Source organism: Gymnoscopelus microlampas, assembly GCF_963454915.1.
Source record: "Gymnoscopelus microlampas genome assembly, chromosome: 14".
NCBI classification, from domain to species: domain Eukaryota; kingdom Metazoa; phylum Chordata; class Actinopteri; order Myctophiformes; family Myctophidae; genus Gymnoscopelus; species Gymnoscopelus microlampas.
The window spans coordinates 46,333,067-46,349,155 of record NC_139951.1 but is presented as its reverse complement, the minus strand read 5'-3'; the positions used below and the strand labels follow the sequence as shown (position 1 = coordinate 46,349,155).

Genomic DNA, 16,089 nt, shown 5'->3' with positions numbered 1-16,089 from the left:
GATTATGTGGTTAAAGTCCACCATCTAGTGGACAGATGTCAAAACGTTAAAACTATTCCTTTTGATTCCCAAGATTGGATGATTACGCGTTTATCAGCTTCTATTTAGCAGTGTTCCGGTTAACTTCTTTGTGTCATCACTTCCAATTTCACGTGTTTATCCTGTATAAGATATGTATAACGCTCACACAATCATTTTTCTGTAACAGAAACAGATTTTGCGCGATCAACTTCTACAATTTATTTAGTAAAAATAAGTGTAGTTGTAGTGATAGTGACCATCTTGAACACATTTAGCCACTCGGCTGGGCACAGGGAAACCGTTTTTTTGACATGTTAAATAACTGAATGTCTAAACTGACACTGCTGGCGGATGAGGTTCACATTTATTGTGTGTAAAATGAATCACAGCAACGTTTTGTAGAAAGAAAACGGTAAAAAATAATTCATAGATACAACAATGTACAAATGAAAAACATAGCTGCCTTGTCACACCAGTGACAAGGCAGCTACTTGCTTTGTATCACACCTTTCATACACGACTGGGAATTAAAATGTTAGCAATTTAAATTGTATTATATATTCTCTCTTTCTTTTTTTAAATGCATTTACAAAAGCGCACAGGACAGGCTAGAAGACAAATATTGTGTAATGGTGGCCTCTAATTTGCATTTTTAGGAGTAATCTTACCACTAATTAGATTAAAAATACCTTACACACATTGTCTGACCCTCAGGACATAGACACATTATTTGTAAGTTTTGCTTGCTTTGATATAGAGTTATTGAATATATATTAAAAGGACTGCAAAATTGGCAGCCATTATGTTATGCAAATTAGAAGGTTAAAAACATTATGTTTTTGCTTGGGTACTATGTTTTTCAGATTCAGCACCTTGAATTATGTAAAATGGCCTAGCACCCCACTTTCACCCCAAAAGCCTCTAACCTCCTTATAGAAGGCTTTTTTTCTGAAATCCCGCCTGACTAACCTATATATATTGGCAATTTTCAAAAATATCTTGAAAGGAAAAAGTGAAATAATATTACACGCGCACGCACGCACACACGCACACACACACGAATCTGCCTTTGCAAAATTGCATACACTTTAGCCCTCGGCAGATTAGGTCTGGCCCCCCTCCATAGAGATTTCAATTCTCTCCCTCCGCAGTTGTGCGGAACCAACCAGGGCCCAGTATCCAAATGTGGGCGGGCTTATCACCTTATTTGGAGCAATGACGTACAAGGAAGCACTGCTCTGATTGGTTCGTTCAAGGAAGCACTGCTCTGATTGGTTTAGGTCTAACCAATAGAGTCCGTTTGGATCTTTTTGTAACCGCCCCTTGGAAGAAAATCTACCGTTGATAGGGACCAGACTAATATCCACGCAGTGTGTCATGTGATATTGTCTGGCTACGCGAGGCTAACACACACACACACACACAGGTTGATTAGAGAAGTGTTCACAGGTTGGCCCATAGGCAGAGAGTATGAGAAATCAGAAAATGACCGGGCCAATCAGTGACTGTGTTTCAACAGATTCAGATTCAAATTTACGTTAGATGGCGCTGTTTGCCAACCTATGAGTGATCCTATGACTTCTGGAGAAGAGTAGATCCGGAAACAATGTGATCACAACAAACCCAGCCCCGTCCAATCTAATGTTAAAGGATTTAGAAAAATACATTTGTATCTGCTTTCCTGTTTTTGACTTTTTTTTTCTTCTGTTTTGTTTTTGTCGAGAACAAGCTATATTCAACAGCCAATAACTAAAGAACGGAGGGTTACGGTGACACGCCTTTCCCACCGATGGAAGCAGAGACACTCCTCCGTCTTGACAAGCTCTTCACAAGATCTACAAGCTTGTAGCGTGGCACAGAGTGCCGTGCTACGAACTTGTAGATCTGTTATTTCTAAAAAAGAACTGTGAAAATGTGTGCAAATATTTGAATATATATACACATTTTAACTGAAATCTTTGCTTCCGGGGGTCCCTGGAACAAAATATTTTTAGATGGGGGGGGGGGGGGGGGGGCAGCGGACAAAAACATATCATTTTGGGCGGTCCTTTTTACATGTATTGATTTTAGCTTGAAGCCCCATGCACCTTTCTAAGAGTACAAATTAAGTGTAAACTGGAGTTTTTGTAGTTTTTTCAGGAACGGATGATCCTTCCCACAAACCACCTCCACCATGGGTATTGCCTGTAAACACACACACACACACACACACACACACACACACACACAAACACACAGCTAGATAAATGTACACACAATGTAGTGTTCTTCACTTTTGTTCAGTTCACAACTATTTGTAACTACATAATAAGTTGATATGTAGCAACTGTATTGTATAAGCTAGTAACTGATGCACTGTATTTGAAAATGCTCATCAACCCACTGTGAGTCTTTCAGACTACAGTGTGCTAAATCAATACCTTCTTGAGATAACCCACAGCCATGCATGGGTTTTTCACGTTCGCGTAGAATATGGCCAACTCCCTGTAGAAGTTCAACACGTTCAAATGGTATGGTGGATACAGCTCACTGCACAGGACAAGGAGGATTTGCACAGCCATTATATAACGATATGACACACTGGGCGATATGGTTATGACTTCAAATCAATATCCTGATTATTTCTAGATTACGATTAATGAACGATTATTAAACAAATAATAATACTGAAAATAGCAGATCTACACGCATGTGATCTTGTAGATTGGCTATTTACTCTCTTTGTGTACGCCACCATTGTACACTGAAGTATATATAATACAGTGCTAAGTGGTTAATCAGACAATCGATTTAGTCAAAAATGAAAAATCTAATCAAATCGTTGATTCATTGATATAAATATATGTTTTTTAAAAAAGGTTTTGAGATTTGAAGCAATTCCTGACAGTTGTAGTATAAGGCTACCTGAAAGGTTGTGCGATCTTCTCGCCGTAGCGGATCGCACCATTCAAATCGCCCATGTTGGCACACACCCCAATGGCCTGGTTCATCACGAGGACCATGTACACGTTGGAGTCATCGAACACGGTTCCCATCTTGTCCAGGGACTGTTTACACATATCCAGCAACTCGCTAGGGGGTGCAAGAGAGTTAAGGATGCAATGGCACAGGCTGAACCTGAAAAGCTATTGTTAAAGGTACTCAAATCAGACTCTTGTAATGGTGGGATGCCATACTTTGTTGATTCAACAGCTTTTACTTTACCTTAAATCTAAATGTATTTAATTACATTTATGTTGGTTATCAGATAATATTTTCAGAGCATAGAGGCTCTTGCCAAACAAGTATAAGTTGTCTCAGTAGATCAGTGTGCGAAAGGGGAACACTTGATAGGCTTTTCGAGAACAGGTACAGCATGACTCCGGGAGCTATTTATACGATCAATAGCTAGGCCTGTCACAATTATTATAATCGTCTAATCGAAATTACACACATGGTCTAAAACAAAGGGTGTTGTGGGTGTGAAAACCTCATCTTATGTAAGGATATTTTTCTCCCTGCTCTTGGCGGCTAATTCCAACTGTCCAATGGTCATCTTAGCAAAGCGGACCATGTCACTGATGATGTCTGGCCCAATAGGATCACTCCGCTCACGGACTTTGAGCTTGGCCTCGTCCTGAGACCAAGGAGAGAAGATGACATGTTAGAGTCGAGGATCATTAGCCGCTTGTGAACTAGGATAGTTCTGTTATCAATTATCTATTAATACTGCTGTGCTCTAGTGTGTGATGTTGAGGCGATGATTGTGTTTGTTTGTTTGTTTGTTTGTTTGTTTGCTTATTCATTTGAAAAATGTTTCAAAAGATTCTCAGACATTTTCAAAAAATATTCACAATTTTCTGAAAAATATGGCTTAAGTGATTAATACTAATAATAATAATAATAATAATTAAAGCTGCAAGCAGCGATGACTGGGCCCTCGACGTTCTGTCTCAATACAAGTCTGTATGGCAATCAGCTGAAAAGTTAGGCTACATTGCTTAAGCAATTTATGCCTGTCCCTATTGGCCGTCAAAGTGTACCTAGGAAATATTGTAGGTTTTGGATGCTGGGAACCGGAGTTATGGCTGTTTAAATCCAAGCCAATAGGAACACAGAGGGGGCGGGGCTTAAGCAATTTCAGCCTGTCTCTATTGGCCGTCTAAGTGTACCTAGCAAATTTCGTAGGTATTCGATACTGGGAACCAGTGTTATGGTTGTTAAAAGCCCAGCCAATAGGAAGACAGAGGGGGCGGGGCTTAAGCAATTACAGCTCGGCCTTATTGGTGGTATAAGTCCACATACCAAATTTGTACTCGGTAGCATGCTGCGAACTCCAGTTATGGCTGTTTAAAGGTCAGCCAATAGGAAGATAGAGGGGGCGGGGCTTCAGAAATTACAGATCATCCCTATTGGTGGTCTAAGTCCACATACCAAATCTGTACTCGGTAGCATGCTGCAAACTCAAGTTAAGGCTGTTTAAAGCCCAGCCAATAGGAATTGTAGATGGTCTATTTTCACTTCCTGTTTGGCGTTGAAGTTTAACGCCACGAAAACTCAAGCTTTTGATAACTTGTTATCGTTAACGTCTTTTGAGTACTCTGAGCAAATTTGAGGCAGATCCGATAATCCGCCTAAGAGGAGTTCACTAAAGTACAACGCGTGAAAACGGCACTATAAATTAAAAATGACCGACTTCCTGTTTGGTTTCAGTCATGGCTCCAAGAGACTTTTTCGTAAGTCGGGACATGATACAGGTGTGTACCGATTTTTATACATGTAGGTGTAACCGTATTGTCGGGCTTGAAGCACAACCTTTTGTAAAGGGCGCTATTGAGCCATTAGGTCACGCACCTTTTTGAGACATTTAAAATACGAAATCTTTCGCCACTGGTAATGTGTGTGCAAAGTTGCGTAACTTTTGGAGTACACATTTCCCCTCAAAAACGCGATTCATTATGGATAAAATAATAATAATAATCATTGCAGTTTCACTGCGGCTTCGCACTACTGTGCAGTGCTCGGGCCCTAATAATGTATTTTTGCACATTTGGGTCCCGTGCAGACACCAAATGTATCTTTTAGGTCTCGAGTTGAAAACGGAATCCCAGGTTTACAGTGTTTGCTCTATGTTCTAAGGTTTTTATCTCTGTGTTTACACATTAGTGATGAGCGGGTCGGGTTTTTTCATGACCCGCCCCGCCCCGCGACGGAACCCAACCCGCCTCAACCCGCCCCGCGAACCCATATATAAATCTATGGCTCAACCCGCCCCGCGACCCGCGATTTTTTTTTTTATTCTGTAAAATCATGGTCAGAAAAGAATCCCCAAGTATATTCAAACTGTTTTATTGTTATTATTCTTATTCTTATTAGGAATACAGACAAAACAAGAGCATGTGATTATTTTTATTTTTTTTGCTTGTGAGAGCGGCTGACCCGCTCACTGACCCGCTCACCCACAGCCCGCATAATTGCCTCTGAAATTCTGACTCGACCCACCCGCGCCGCGGGTTGACCCGCGGGTCCCGCGGGTTACGGGTCGACCCGCTCATCACTATTACACATCTAAATTCCCTCACGGGACACTAAAACTTCTGAGCTGAACTGTATATGTCATTCTATTTTGTCAAGTTTTTTTTTTTCAGTCTTGGTTTTTCATGACTTACTTTGGACTTAGTTTGACATTCCTGGCAGTCACAGGTGAAGTTGTATTTGCCTCTTAACTCGTCGTTTCTGTCTTCTGTTGGGTATATAGGGTCGATGTAGCTGATCAGCATCTTTGGAAGTCACAGGAACAAACACAGACATGTGATTAGTACTTCAGGTTTCTCCTCCACATCTACTTCTGTGGTCAAGGAGTTGTTTTTTATCTGGAGTGTCTAATGGCAAGTACACACTGTAGGACTTTTAAAGTGGTCAGGGAGTTATCTGATCGTTAAGCATTTCACACTACAGGAGTCCATTTCTTGAAATCGGCTGTCATATATCGTTGTGGTTTTTACACTATAGATTGATTGCCGACAATAGCTGCGACGCGTTGTGAGCTTGTAGATCAGTGGTGTCAAACTGGTGTGATTTTAGAAAACGCCATTTAATACTACCTTTTTATGGAAAAAAAAAGACAAAAAAAAAACGGCTGCCAGCAACTTCTTATATGAGGCTGCCGTCTGAATACTGGACAAACTTGTTCTATGAGAACAATGGCTAAGCCATGAAGCCACGGCCACGGTCATTAGCACACAGAGGACCATCACGATGATGGCCGTTCATTCAACTCTACCTGGAGAGAACGCTTTTTCAACAGCATCACAAATCCGGTAAAACACCGTTGTATGGAGAAGTATATATCAGTTGCGTCTCTCTGGAGGAGTAGAGGAGTATTGGATATTTGAAAATAGAGGATCTACAATGTAGATCGTCTATTTTCAAATATCCAATGTATTTGTATATAGGTTTAAAGTGCTCATGTGGACTAGTCGCTTTTGTTGGGCTTGTTTTCATAGACCTGGTTGCTTATTTCTCTCGCAAAGTCTGGCAACACTGTTCAGACACACGCTGCACACACATACACACACACACACACAGGGCTCGCTCTCTCAGTCTCTCTTTCGTTCTCTGTGTGCAATTCCTCTCAAATAAACAGCTCCCCCTCGAGCACGCTCGCTCACTCTCTCATCCTGTTTTATAATGTTTTTACTTAATACAGGACTGTACGGTAATATTGCGGTACTATGCGGGGGTCTGGTTGCTGCGGTCAGGTCCACCGAGCCTCCCCTAGTCACGGTGGCTGTAATGTGCTCTCATTTTATAAAATGTTGTACATCTTTGGAAACTTTCACCTACAGTATGCCCAAAATAGGGATGCCAGGTTTAAAGTGGTTAAGACCAGCTGGTTGGTTCTCAACCAGTGGTCCGGGGACCACCAGTGGTACTTGAGGGGATTCCAGGTGGTCCTCAGCTAAATGATGGAGAGTTGGTAACAATTGACAATTGGTTTTATTTTACTCTCTCAAGAGTTAAACTATTATAACATCTGCATCACTTAATTTAGAAGAAGTCTTCACAATTAGAGAATGAAGAATAATTGTTATTTTGATCAACGTTTGCCTGTTATCTCTCCTATGGTACCAACATGCAGCATGGACGGAATTGTGGACAAAATCATATCCAACGATAACAACATATTCCAAGGCTTAGGTCTGAGAATCTAAATCTCATATGCCGAATAAATAATGGACTTTGATATGAAAAAGGTTGAAAACCACTGCCCTACCCCTTATAACACATACCGTGTCCCCCATACACACAAATACATCTCTGTGCAGCTGTTTCCTCTCCTCACCTCATCACCAGGCTTCATATCCTGTAATGCCCGTATTTCTACTGCCGTTCCCTTGTATGTCATTACCACACTGGGTACACAGCTGTGGTTCATGAGGGAAACACTGAGGGGAGAGAGGGTGATGGAGAGAGAAAGTAAAGAGGAAGAGAAGAGAGAAGAGCGAAGAGGTAGAGAGAGAGCGAGAGAGCGAGAGAGAGTCCATGAGCTAGAGCCCCAAAATTGAGCCATGATTATCAAATGGGTGGGCAAATCTAAGTTTGATATTTTGACTAGCTGTATACATCTCTAGTTCACAGTTTGGCATGATAACCATTGCAGACTAGTAGCTTAGTGCCGTTATCATGCGTTGAATGCTGTATGTGGACCCCTACCCTACCCTACAAAAACACCTAAACGTACTACACTAGTAAAACAAATAGAATAAACGGTGCATTTGTGTGTGTGTGTGTGTGTGTGTGTGTGTGTGTGTGTGTGTGTGTGTGTGTGTGTGTGTGTGTGTGTGTGTGTGTATGTATGTATTTATATACATACATACATACATACATACATACACACACACACACACACACACACACACACACACACACACACACACACACACACACACACACACACACACACACACACACACACACACACACACACACACACACACACACACACACACACAAGAAGATTTCGACTCGTATCCACTTCCTGGTTAAAGTATTTGGGAAACATTCTGTATCTCGGCATTTATTTTCTTGCAGTACAGTAGCTTTTTTTAATGGTTTACTGACATGATAAGTAGGGTTTAAGTGGTTACATTGATGAGGGTTTAACTCTGTATGTGTGCGTGTGTGTGTGTGTGTGTGTGTGTGTGTGTGTGTGTGTGTTCTTACTCAGCGTAGACAACACGACCAATATTAGATCCCAAATCCTCATCACACATACCGAAGACATTATAGAGAACCTGTTGCACAGAGAGAGAAATCATTACTAATCCTGCTAATGTATTACATTACATACATTTGGTCGTTATTTTCTTCTTCCTCTTATTTTTTAAAATTATTTATCCCACGTATTTCACCCGGTGCCAATTATCTAAGTGATCCTGGGCGCTACATTCCCCCAGCCAGCCTAGGGAGCCCAGAGCCGAGCTCATGCCTCCTTCAATGCATGAGAGCCAACTGAGCTTCTTGTCACCTGACAGGGGGGAGTCGGCCCGGCTGTCATGGGGGAGGAGGTATAGAGACCAGGATTACTTTTTTTTGGTGAGGGTATTAACTTCCCTAGGAGACACGGGGAGAACATGCAAACTCCACACAGAGTAGGCCCTTTCGCCAAACCCACCTAGGGTATGGGCGCTGATGACACGGAGGAGAAGACACGCCCCCAGTGCCCACAGCGTCCCCGGTAGGAATCGAACCCAGGACCTCTTAGCTGTGAGGCGACAGCGCTACCGACTGCCAACGTGCCCACTTCCTCTCATTTTTAATGATCTTCAGTGAGTTAGTTGAGGAATGGTCGGCAGATTGTTAGCGTTTCAGAATCCATGAGTGCTAGACAGGTGAGAAAGTGGTCAGTGCGTACTAATGCTATTCTGTGTCGAAGTAGCAGACAGCAAGGGGGGTGGGGGGGTACAGTATATTGTTACTGTCTGGCAAAAACCTTGTACCTCCATATTTCTTTTTTTCTTTTTAGCTCACAGTGATGTGCATTGTGATGTGAGCTTGTAGATCGGCTATTGATTTATAGGGCATCGCAGTTGCGGCCACTTCCTGGTGCCACTGCAAACCTTTTTTTCTGTGATTTTTTTTTATTGTATATTTAATGATATGATATACTATATTTAATAAATACCCTTTGTTTTGCCGTTTTCAAAAAAGTGTTTTCACAGAATCAAACGTTTTATGGTCATGATTCACCAGGATCCTGGATAGCTTCATTCTAGGCTTAAATTAATTGATATAAATATTTTTGGAAAAGTCAATGGGAAAAATGCATTGAGTATTTTGCAGTGGCACCAGGAAGTGGGCGGGAACAGCGATGCCCTATAGTTAGTGGATAGTTCTTTACCTATAATGGCATGCCCAAAATTGGGATGTGTGTGTGAGAGAGAGAGAGAGAGAGAGAGAGAGAGAGAGAGAGAGAGAGAGAGAGAGAGAGAGAGAGAGAGAGAGAGAGAGAGAGAGAGAGAGAGAGAGAGAGAGAGAGAGAGAGAGAGAGAGAGAGAGAGAGAGAGAGAGAGAGAGAGAGAGAGAGAGAGAGAGTGTGTGTGTGTGTGTGTGTTCACACTACCTGTGAGAAGAGTGAAAGCAGGTCATGGTGATCAGGGAAGTCCAGGTGTTTGGAATAGAAGTGATGCAGGCTGGCGATTTCAGCGTCGTAAGCCGATTTCCTCTCGTTGTCCTCATCTGGTTTGTAAAATACACAGCAAAATACACAGTGTTAATTCACTGAAAGAGTGAAAAAATGTACCCATGTGCAAAGAATACAAATACATACCTCTTTCTATCTGCAAAGTTTTAGTTTCATAAAAATCCACCGTAGAAATGTTATGAGCTACTTTCTGTCAATACATTCTGTGCAGGTGATAAGTGTCAGAGTTTGGAAGCGCTCGTTTTCAATAATGCAACGTCCTGCTGCCTCCTGCATTATGTGACATTTACAAACAGGTGGTATGCAGGACCATTGAGTGATTTCCAACGAGTGCTTCCAAACTCCAACGCTCCATGCTGCTTGGAAAACTTGGAAAACAGTGATCACGTGCGCAAAAAGATTGCCCACTCCCCTCCTTTAAGAGGTAAAGTCCTGTTTTTTCTGTTAATTCAACTCTGAGAGTGTATAAATGGAACCGAATGGAACAGTAAGGGTCCATTTGGCTAAATTATTCCTCTCTCTTAGTTACAAATGAATTACATTAAATTAACACAGATTTTATGGTGAATGTACCCATGTGTGTGCATGTTTGTGTGTTTCTGTTGAGTGATCCCTTACGTGAATACAATTCTCCAATCAGAATAAGCTTCTCAGATGCAGATCTTTCTTTCTGTGCCTTCTGTAGAAAGAAGCATTTGCAAGAAATCAAGCATTGGCAAAAATTCTAGACTTCTTAATATCTTTATTTAAACAAATAATGCAGAAAGGTTGTCCTATAAAGCAGTTAGTACAAAGCACTGAATGGTTTAAGGCCAAAATACATTTATGATGTTGTGCTATCATGAACTTCCACTCAGACAGGGGTCATCAACATGTCCATACATGGACAAACATGTCCGACTAGACTTGTCTATGTCCGTGTCCGCACTTTTTTATTTTTTTGGTGATTAGTCTCCTAGCCAATACAGTGACAAAAGCCAAAACATATTTTTTCCAATTAAATGACGCCCCCACTCACCTTTGTGGCAAGGGTCCTGGCCAACAGGCGGGCACTCTCTGATGGACACCATTTCGGACCATACTTAACCATTGCTGAGCACTCCAGCTTGTGCATATTCCAGTCCCCTTTCTGACACACACACACACACACACACACACACACACGCACACACACACACACACACACACGCGTTCATGATTTGAGGCATTTTGTTCAAAATGAACCAATCTTGCAAACTTTGGAAGCCAATCTTAGACGTAATCAGGATGGAATATGGAAAATCAGACAAATCTGTGTTGATCACATGGCTATAGACTAGAGCACCGAAGTCTGACGTAATTTACTCATCCTACCTGGGTTGCGGATTATTTCCCCCATTCAGAATTCCCATAGACTGGTTTAATATCGCGTCAAATAAGAACTGTGTTCCAAAAATAAACAAAAACCCCGGCGGTTTGACTCATATGAAGCATCAACTGACGGTGAGAAAACGCTAAAGTTACTGCGGCCAAATTAGTTACATTTTCGCCAGAAATAGACTTTATCAAATATGAGTGACTGACTCATCATAAACGATACAGCGACACCTCCCTGACAATATCGTCGGTTCAGTTTGTTTATTTTTGGACCACAATTCTTATATGAGACGATTCTAAGATGACCCAATGTTATTCTCCATAGAGAAATTACTTCCGCAACCCAGGGGATGAACGAGTGGCGTCAGGACTTCAGTAGTCTATAGAGATACTGTGTACCAATTTACATGTTTTAAAACACTCTCTCTCCAGGCCGAAGACAATAATGCTTAACAGTTGGTCTATAGGGCGTCTAAGCTATGCTATGTACAGTACAGTACTGTGTCCTTCCTTCACCTCTTTTCATATCTTCATGTCACACAAAGCTATTATTTTTAATTAACCCACTGAAACTCTTCTCTTCCTCCTCATCCACTTGTTTCCTACCTGGCAGTTGACATTGCAATAGAAGGCTTTCTTGCACTTTACACAATTCTTCAAGTCCTGTTTCCTATGAATGAACAAACATTAGGTTTTAATGAGCAGCATGTTACAACATGTGTGTTTACATCCTCTTGGATGGATATTGTTATTGTTTACACACACACACACACACACACACACACACACACACACACACACACACACACACACACACACACACACACACACACACACACACACACACACACCTAGATAGCATTGTGCTTAGGTACTCCAGTGCACCAGATTAACTTGCAACCCAACATAGAGAAATTTGTGAAAAGAAAAATAAATAAATAATAACAACAATAATAATATTAATAAAATCTAATATGAATACACATTATTCATACCAAAACACAAGAATGATGTGAAATCTGTCTTGGGGTAGATTATCCCCTCAGAACAGAGAAATAGCAGAAGCAGCTGTTTGCAGGAGTTCCTCCCATTGTAAACAATACAGTCCACAGACTTTGAATACTTCTGTAGTACTAGTACTGTATTAATAGAGCTGAGCTTATGGTAGACCAGCTGTATGGTCCACCAAGCAACACAACAGCCCAACGTCAATTCAATCATCCCAAACAGTGCATATCAGCAGCACTTTATAGCAAGTTCAGTCAGACAACTCTTGGATTGGATTAGAATATATATTTATTGAGCAAGCTTTAGCATAGATATAGAAAGCATAAGAAGCATAGTTTGGCGTCAGGTCTCTGAATCCATTCACTCCCTGTAAAATAACATTTTTAATAAATGTTACATGCCAAATAGCATTTACAGGGAATGAATAAAGACCCCCACGGGGATCTAGAAACAGAGCCTACAGGTGGATGCCGGGGAGGCGGTGAAAGAACAGGTAGGCAGTACTTATACCCCACCGACCAGGAGAAAGGTGCATGTGACTAGTCACCTGATCAGTTGGCCCAATCCCTTGAGTTGCCAGGCCTGAACTAGCTCCGTAAACTGCGCCTCATTTGCCGTATAGGGACAACAGAACAGCCCTAGAGGCAGCTTTGGGTTTTGGAGGTGGGTCGCTTCCACTGTGCTTTGTGCAGAGTCAAGCCAAACCCCGGAGCAGTCTTGAGCGGATCAGTTTGTTGCCTGTCCAAAATGTGGAAGTTATGGGAATCGAACCCAGGACCTTCTTGATGTGAGGCGACAGTGCTACCAACTGTGCCACCGTGCCCCAAGTTATGACAATTTATGACAAAATTATTAGAAATCTTCTATAGAGGAACAAATCTCATCAATCATTTAAACCATATCACAAAAGTAGCTTACTGCTGCCAATGACGGCTTGAAAATGTAGCTCTCAGCTCTATTCCTGGGAGTCTATATTATTGCTACAGTAGGTTCTACTATTGTTCAAGATTATTGCTAGTTTCCCATTCTACTAAATTGTTAATTTCACCTACATTTACATACATAGGACCACAATGGAAACAAGTCCCCATGACTGTTTTGTGTTAACATTTTTGACTAATAAAGTATTCAATCAATCAGAAACCTGGTTTCCAAGTTTAAAATGTCACCAAATTCTGCTTATTTTATGTTCTTGTGATATCAAAAACATTCTTATAGGGACAGGTGTTGAACATTTGCATAAATGCTAACAAGCCAACCCCTGTATCTCACACAAACACACACACACGCACACACACATACACACACGGGATGAACGAGTGACGTCAGGACTTTGGTACTCTATGTGTAGCCTACAACACAGGCCTGTTAATGCACACAGAAAGGAAATAACAAGTTAGAATATGCATGCATGCCACATAAATACATACTTAGCAAAGCAGAAATCGCAGTACTTTCCCCTCTGTTCAACTTTGAGGATGTAAGAGTACGCCGGGGAGGTGAAGATAAGTTCTCCGACTTTGAATGGTTTGGTCACCCGAAGACCTCGTCCTTTAGTAGGACTGTCGAACATCTCGATTCCCTCGATTTGTTTCTTCATTGTTGGTTCCATGGTCTTGGAATGCCCGTCGAAGCAGCTTTATTCCACAAGGAAAGCAAAGATCATAGAGTTAAAGAATAAGGCCAAAGATAGATTGTGGTGGTGTGTGTCCCCCCTTTAAGGTCCGTCACGTCACCAGGTCCTGTTTACTATGCGTATCGTATCTGAACCAATACAAAAAATGATATTAATTGACTTCATAAACTGCTTCCAATAAGCAACATTTGTATTTAATGAAGATATTAAACAATATTTCATCAGCATCATCTTATCATCTTATTATAATGTACAGTCATACAGTTCTATTGTAGGCTACACTGTAACACTATCAAACTTGTGTTCGTAGTTGATCTGTATCACACAGTGTCAGATACAAGATTACTGATTAATACAATGGTTTCTATTTCCTGTTTAAAGTTGAGCTGGGCGGAGAGACAGAGAGAGAGGTTGCCAAGATCCTTAGCCTACGAACATTCAGAACAACCAATCATGTCTAGACACAATATACCAGCGTCCCCAGCTAAATGTGTTAATATAGCAGCAAAAAAAAACACTTTGAAAATAGCAGATCCACAAGCTCACAACACGGCACAAAGCGATGAGCAAGGTTTTTATTTTTCATTACAAAAATGCAAATGCAAATGCAGGACGGCATGCAAATGTCGTCCTGCATTTGCATTTTGCAAATGCAAATGCAAACATATTATATCACATTAGTTAATGTTTACATGTTCAAATATCTTTGCCAATAATCATATTTGAACTAGGACCCCCCCCCCCCACCCTGACAAGCACTTGGAATGGTAGGCATTACATTTTGTTTGACTCTGTTCCACAGATAAATATTGTGAAAATAGCAGATCTACAAGCTCACAACGCCTCACAATGTGAGGCGTTGTGAGCTTGTAGGTCGGCAAATTCTGCCCTTTACGTTGAACTTGATGACAAAGACAATCATACATAACAATTATCCGATCAAATAATTGGGCTACATTACCTCAGTCGTGGTTTTATGAGAGAACAGTCAGGTTGCAGTCACATCAGATCACTCTCTGTCAATGATCACTGTTACTGACGTATCTGTTGTTTAGTTTTATAGGTCTACCGTCTACTGTGTTTTATTTGTTGTTGTTCGGGGCAAATCCCACCAGTATCCTTTCACCATTTCATCAATGCGAAGCTCAAACATCAAGAAACGAAACTTAACACGTTTCTTGGTACGCAAGGCAATGAAACGAAACTTATCGAGTGTCTCCCATGCGAACCCTTTTTCTACCCCTTGTTTTTCAGTAGCGGGGGGCGGGGGGCGGGGAGCGGGGGGCGCCCTAGTCCCTACGTCACATCCTAGACGGATAGCTCCGCCCACACTGGGCGAGCGCTGTCAGTGCAGCGGAAGTCGATGCGCAGACGGCTTTGTTGTTGAAGCCCGACTGACGCACGCTCATGAGAAACAGCAGAAATGAAATCTGGCGAAAACAGTTGCGTGCATTAAACTTTAAAGGAAACATGCAGTCTAAATATATAATAAATATCCATTTGCCTAATTCACCACTACTTTTGCGACTGTGTCTCAACGTGAAACAGTTGCGTGCATTAAACTTTAAAGGAAACATGCAGTCTAAATATATAATAAATATCCATTTGCCTAATTCACCACTACTTTTGCGACTGTGTCTCAATGTGTTTTTACTGGTTAAATAAAGGTTAAGTAAAAAATAAAATTTGCGTTTGAAACTTAGTATTTCTCTAAATATTACACTTTCACGACAGCCTAAGTATAAACTGTTATATTAGATGAGTGAAACAGCTGTCTCGCCACTACTTTTGCGACTGTGTCTCAACGTGGTTTTACTGGTTAAATTAAAAATAAAATTTGCGTTTGAAACTTAGAATTTCTCTAAATATTACACTTTCACGACAGCCTAAGTATAAACTGTTATATTAGATGAGTGAAACAGCTGTCGATACAGTCAATATAAGTAAATCATTATATGATGATAGCCTTATGAGTAACTTCTTTATAATTTCGGGACATTTTGTTATTTTGCACAACACCTTTGTACAACGAAGTATAAAATAGGGTTGATTAAAGTGTTTAATCAATGTATTTGATAGTAAAAAATCTATAAACATTCTTTTTTAAAGAATGCGGTTCTATGAATTGGTACTTATATTGACTGTATCGACAGCTGTTTCACTCATCTAATATAACAGTTTATACTTAGGCTGTCGTGAAAGTGTAATATTTAGAGAAATACTAAGTTTCAAACGCAAATTTTATTTTTTACTTAACCTTTATTTAACCAGTAAAAACACGTTGAGACACAGTCGCAAAAGTAGTGGTGAATTAGGCAAATGGATATTTATTATATATTTAGACTGCATGTTTCCTTTAAAGTTTAATGCACGCAACTGTTTC

The 16,089-nt window shown here is 40.9% G+C and overlaps 1 protein-coding gene across 1 annotated transcript; it reads right to left on the bottom strand.

Moving 5' to 3' along the window:
* Positions 1-372: 372 nt before the first annotated feature.
* On the bottom strand, positions 373-14,865 carry LOC311059900 (N-lysine methyltransferase SMYD2-B-like). Its single transcript, XM_084078010.1, has 13 exons — positions 14,668-14,865; positions 13,501-13,707; positions 11,669-11,732; positions 10,725-10,835; positions 10,325-10,385; positions 9,626-9,741; positions 8,227-8,297; positions 7,346-7,448; positions 5,670-5,780; positions 3,511-3,637; positions 2,926-3,100; positions 2,442-2,550; positions 373-2,205 (listed from the first exon to the last, which is right to left on the bottom strand). Exons 2-13 carry the CDS (start codon positions 13,680-13,682, stop codon positions 2,113-2,115), a joined length of 1,323 nt encoding a protein of 440 aa, XP_083934136.1. The 5' UTR covers positions 13,683-13,707; positions 14,668-14,865; the 3' UTR covers positions 373-2,112.
* Positions 14,866-16,089: the final 1,224 nt, after the last annotated feature.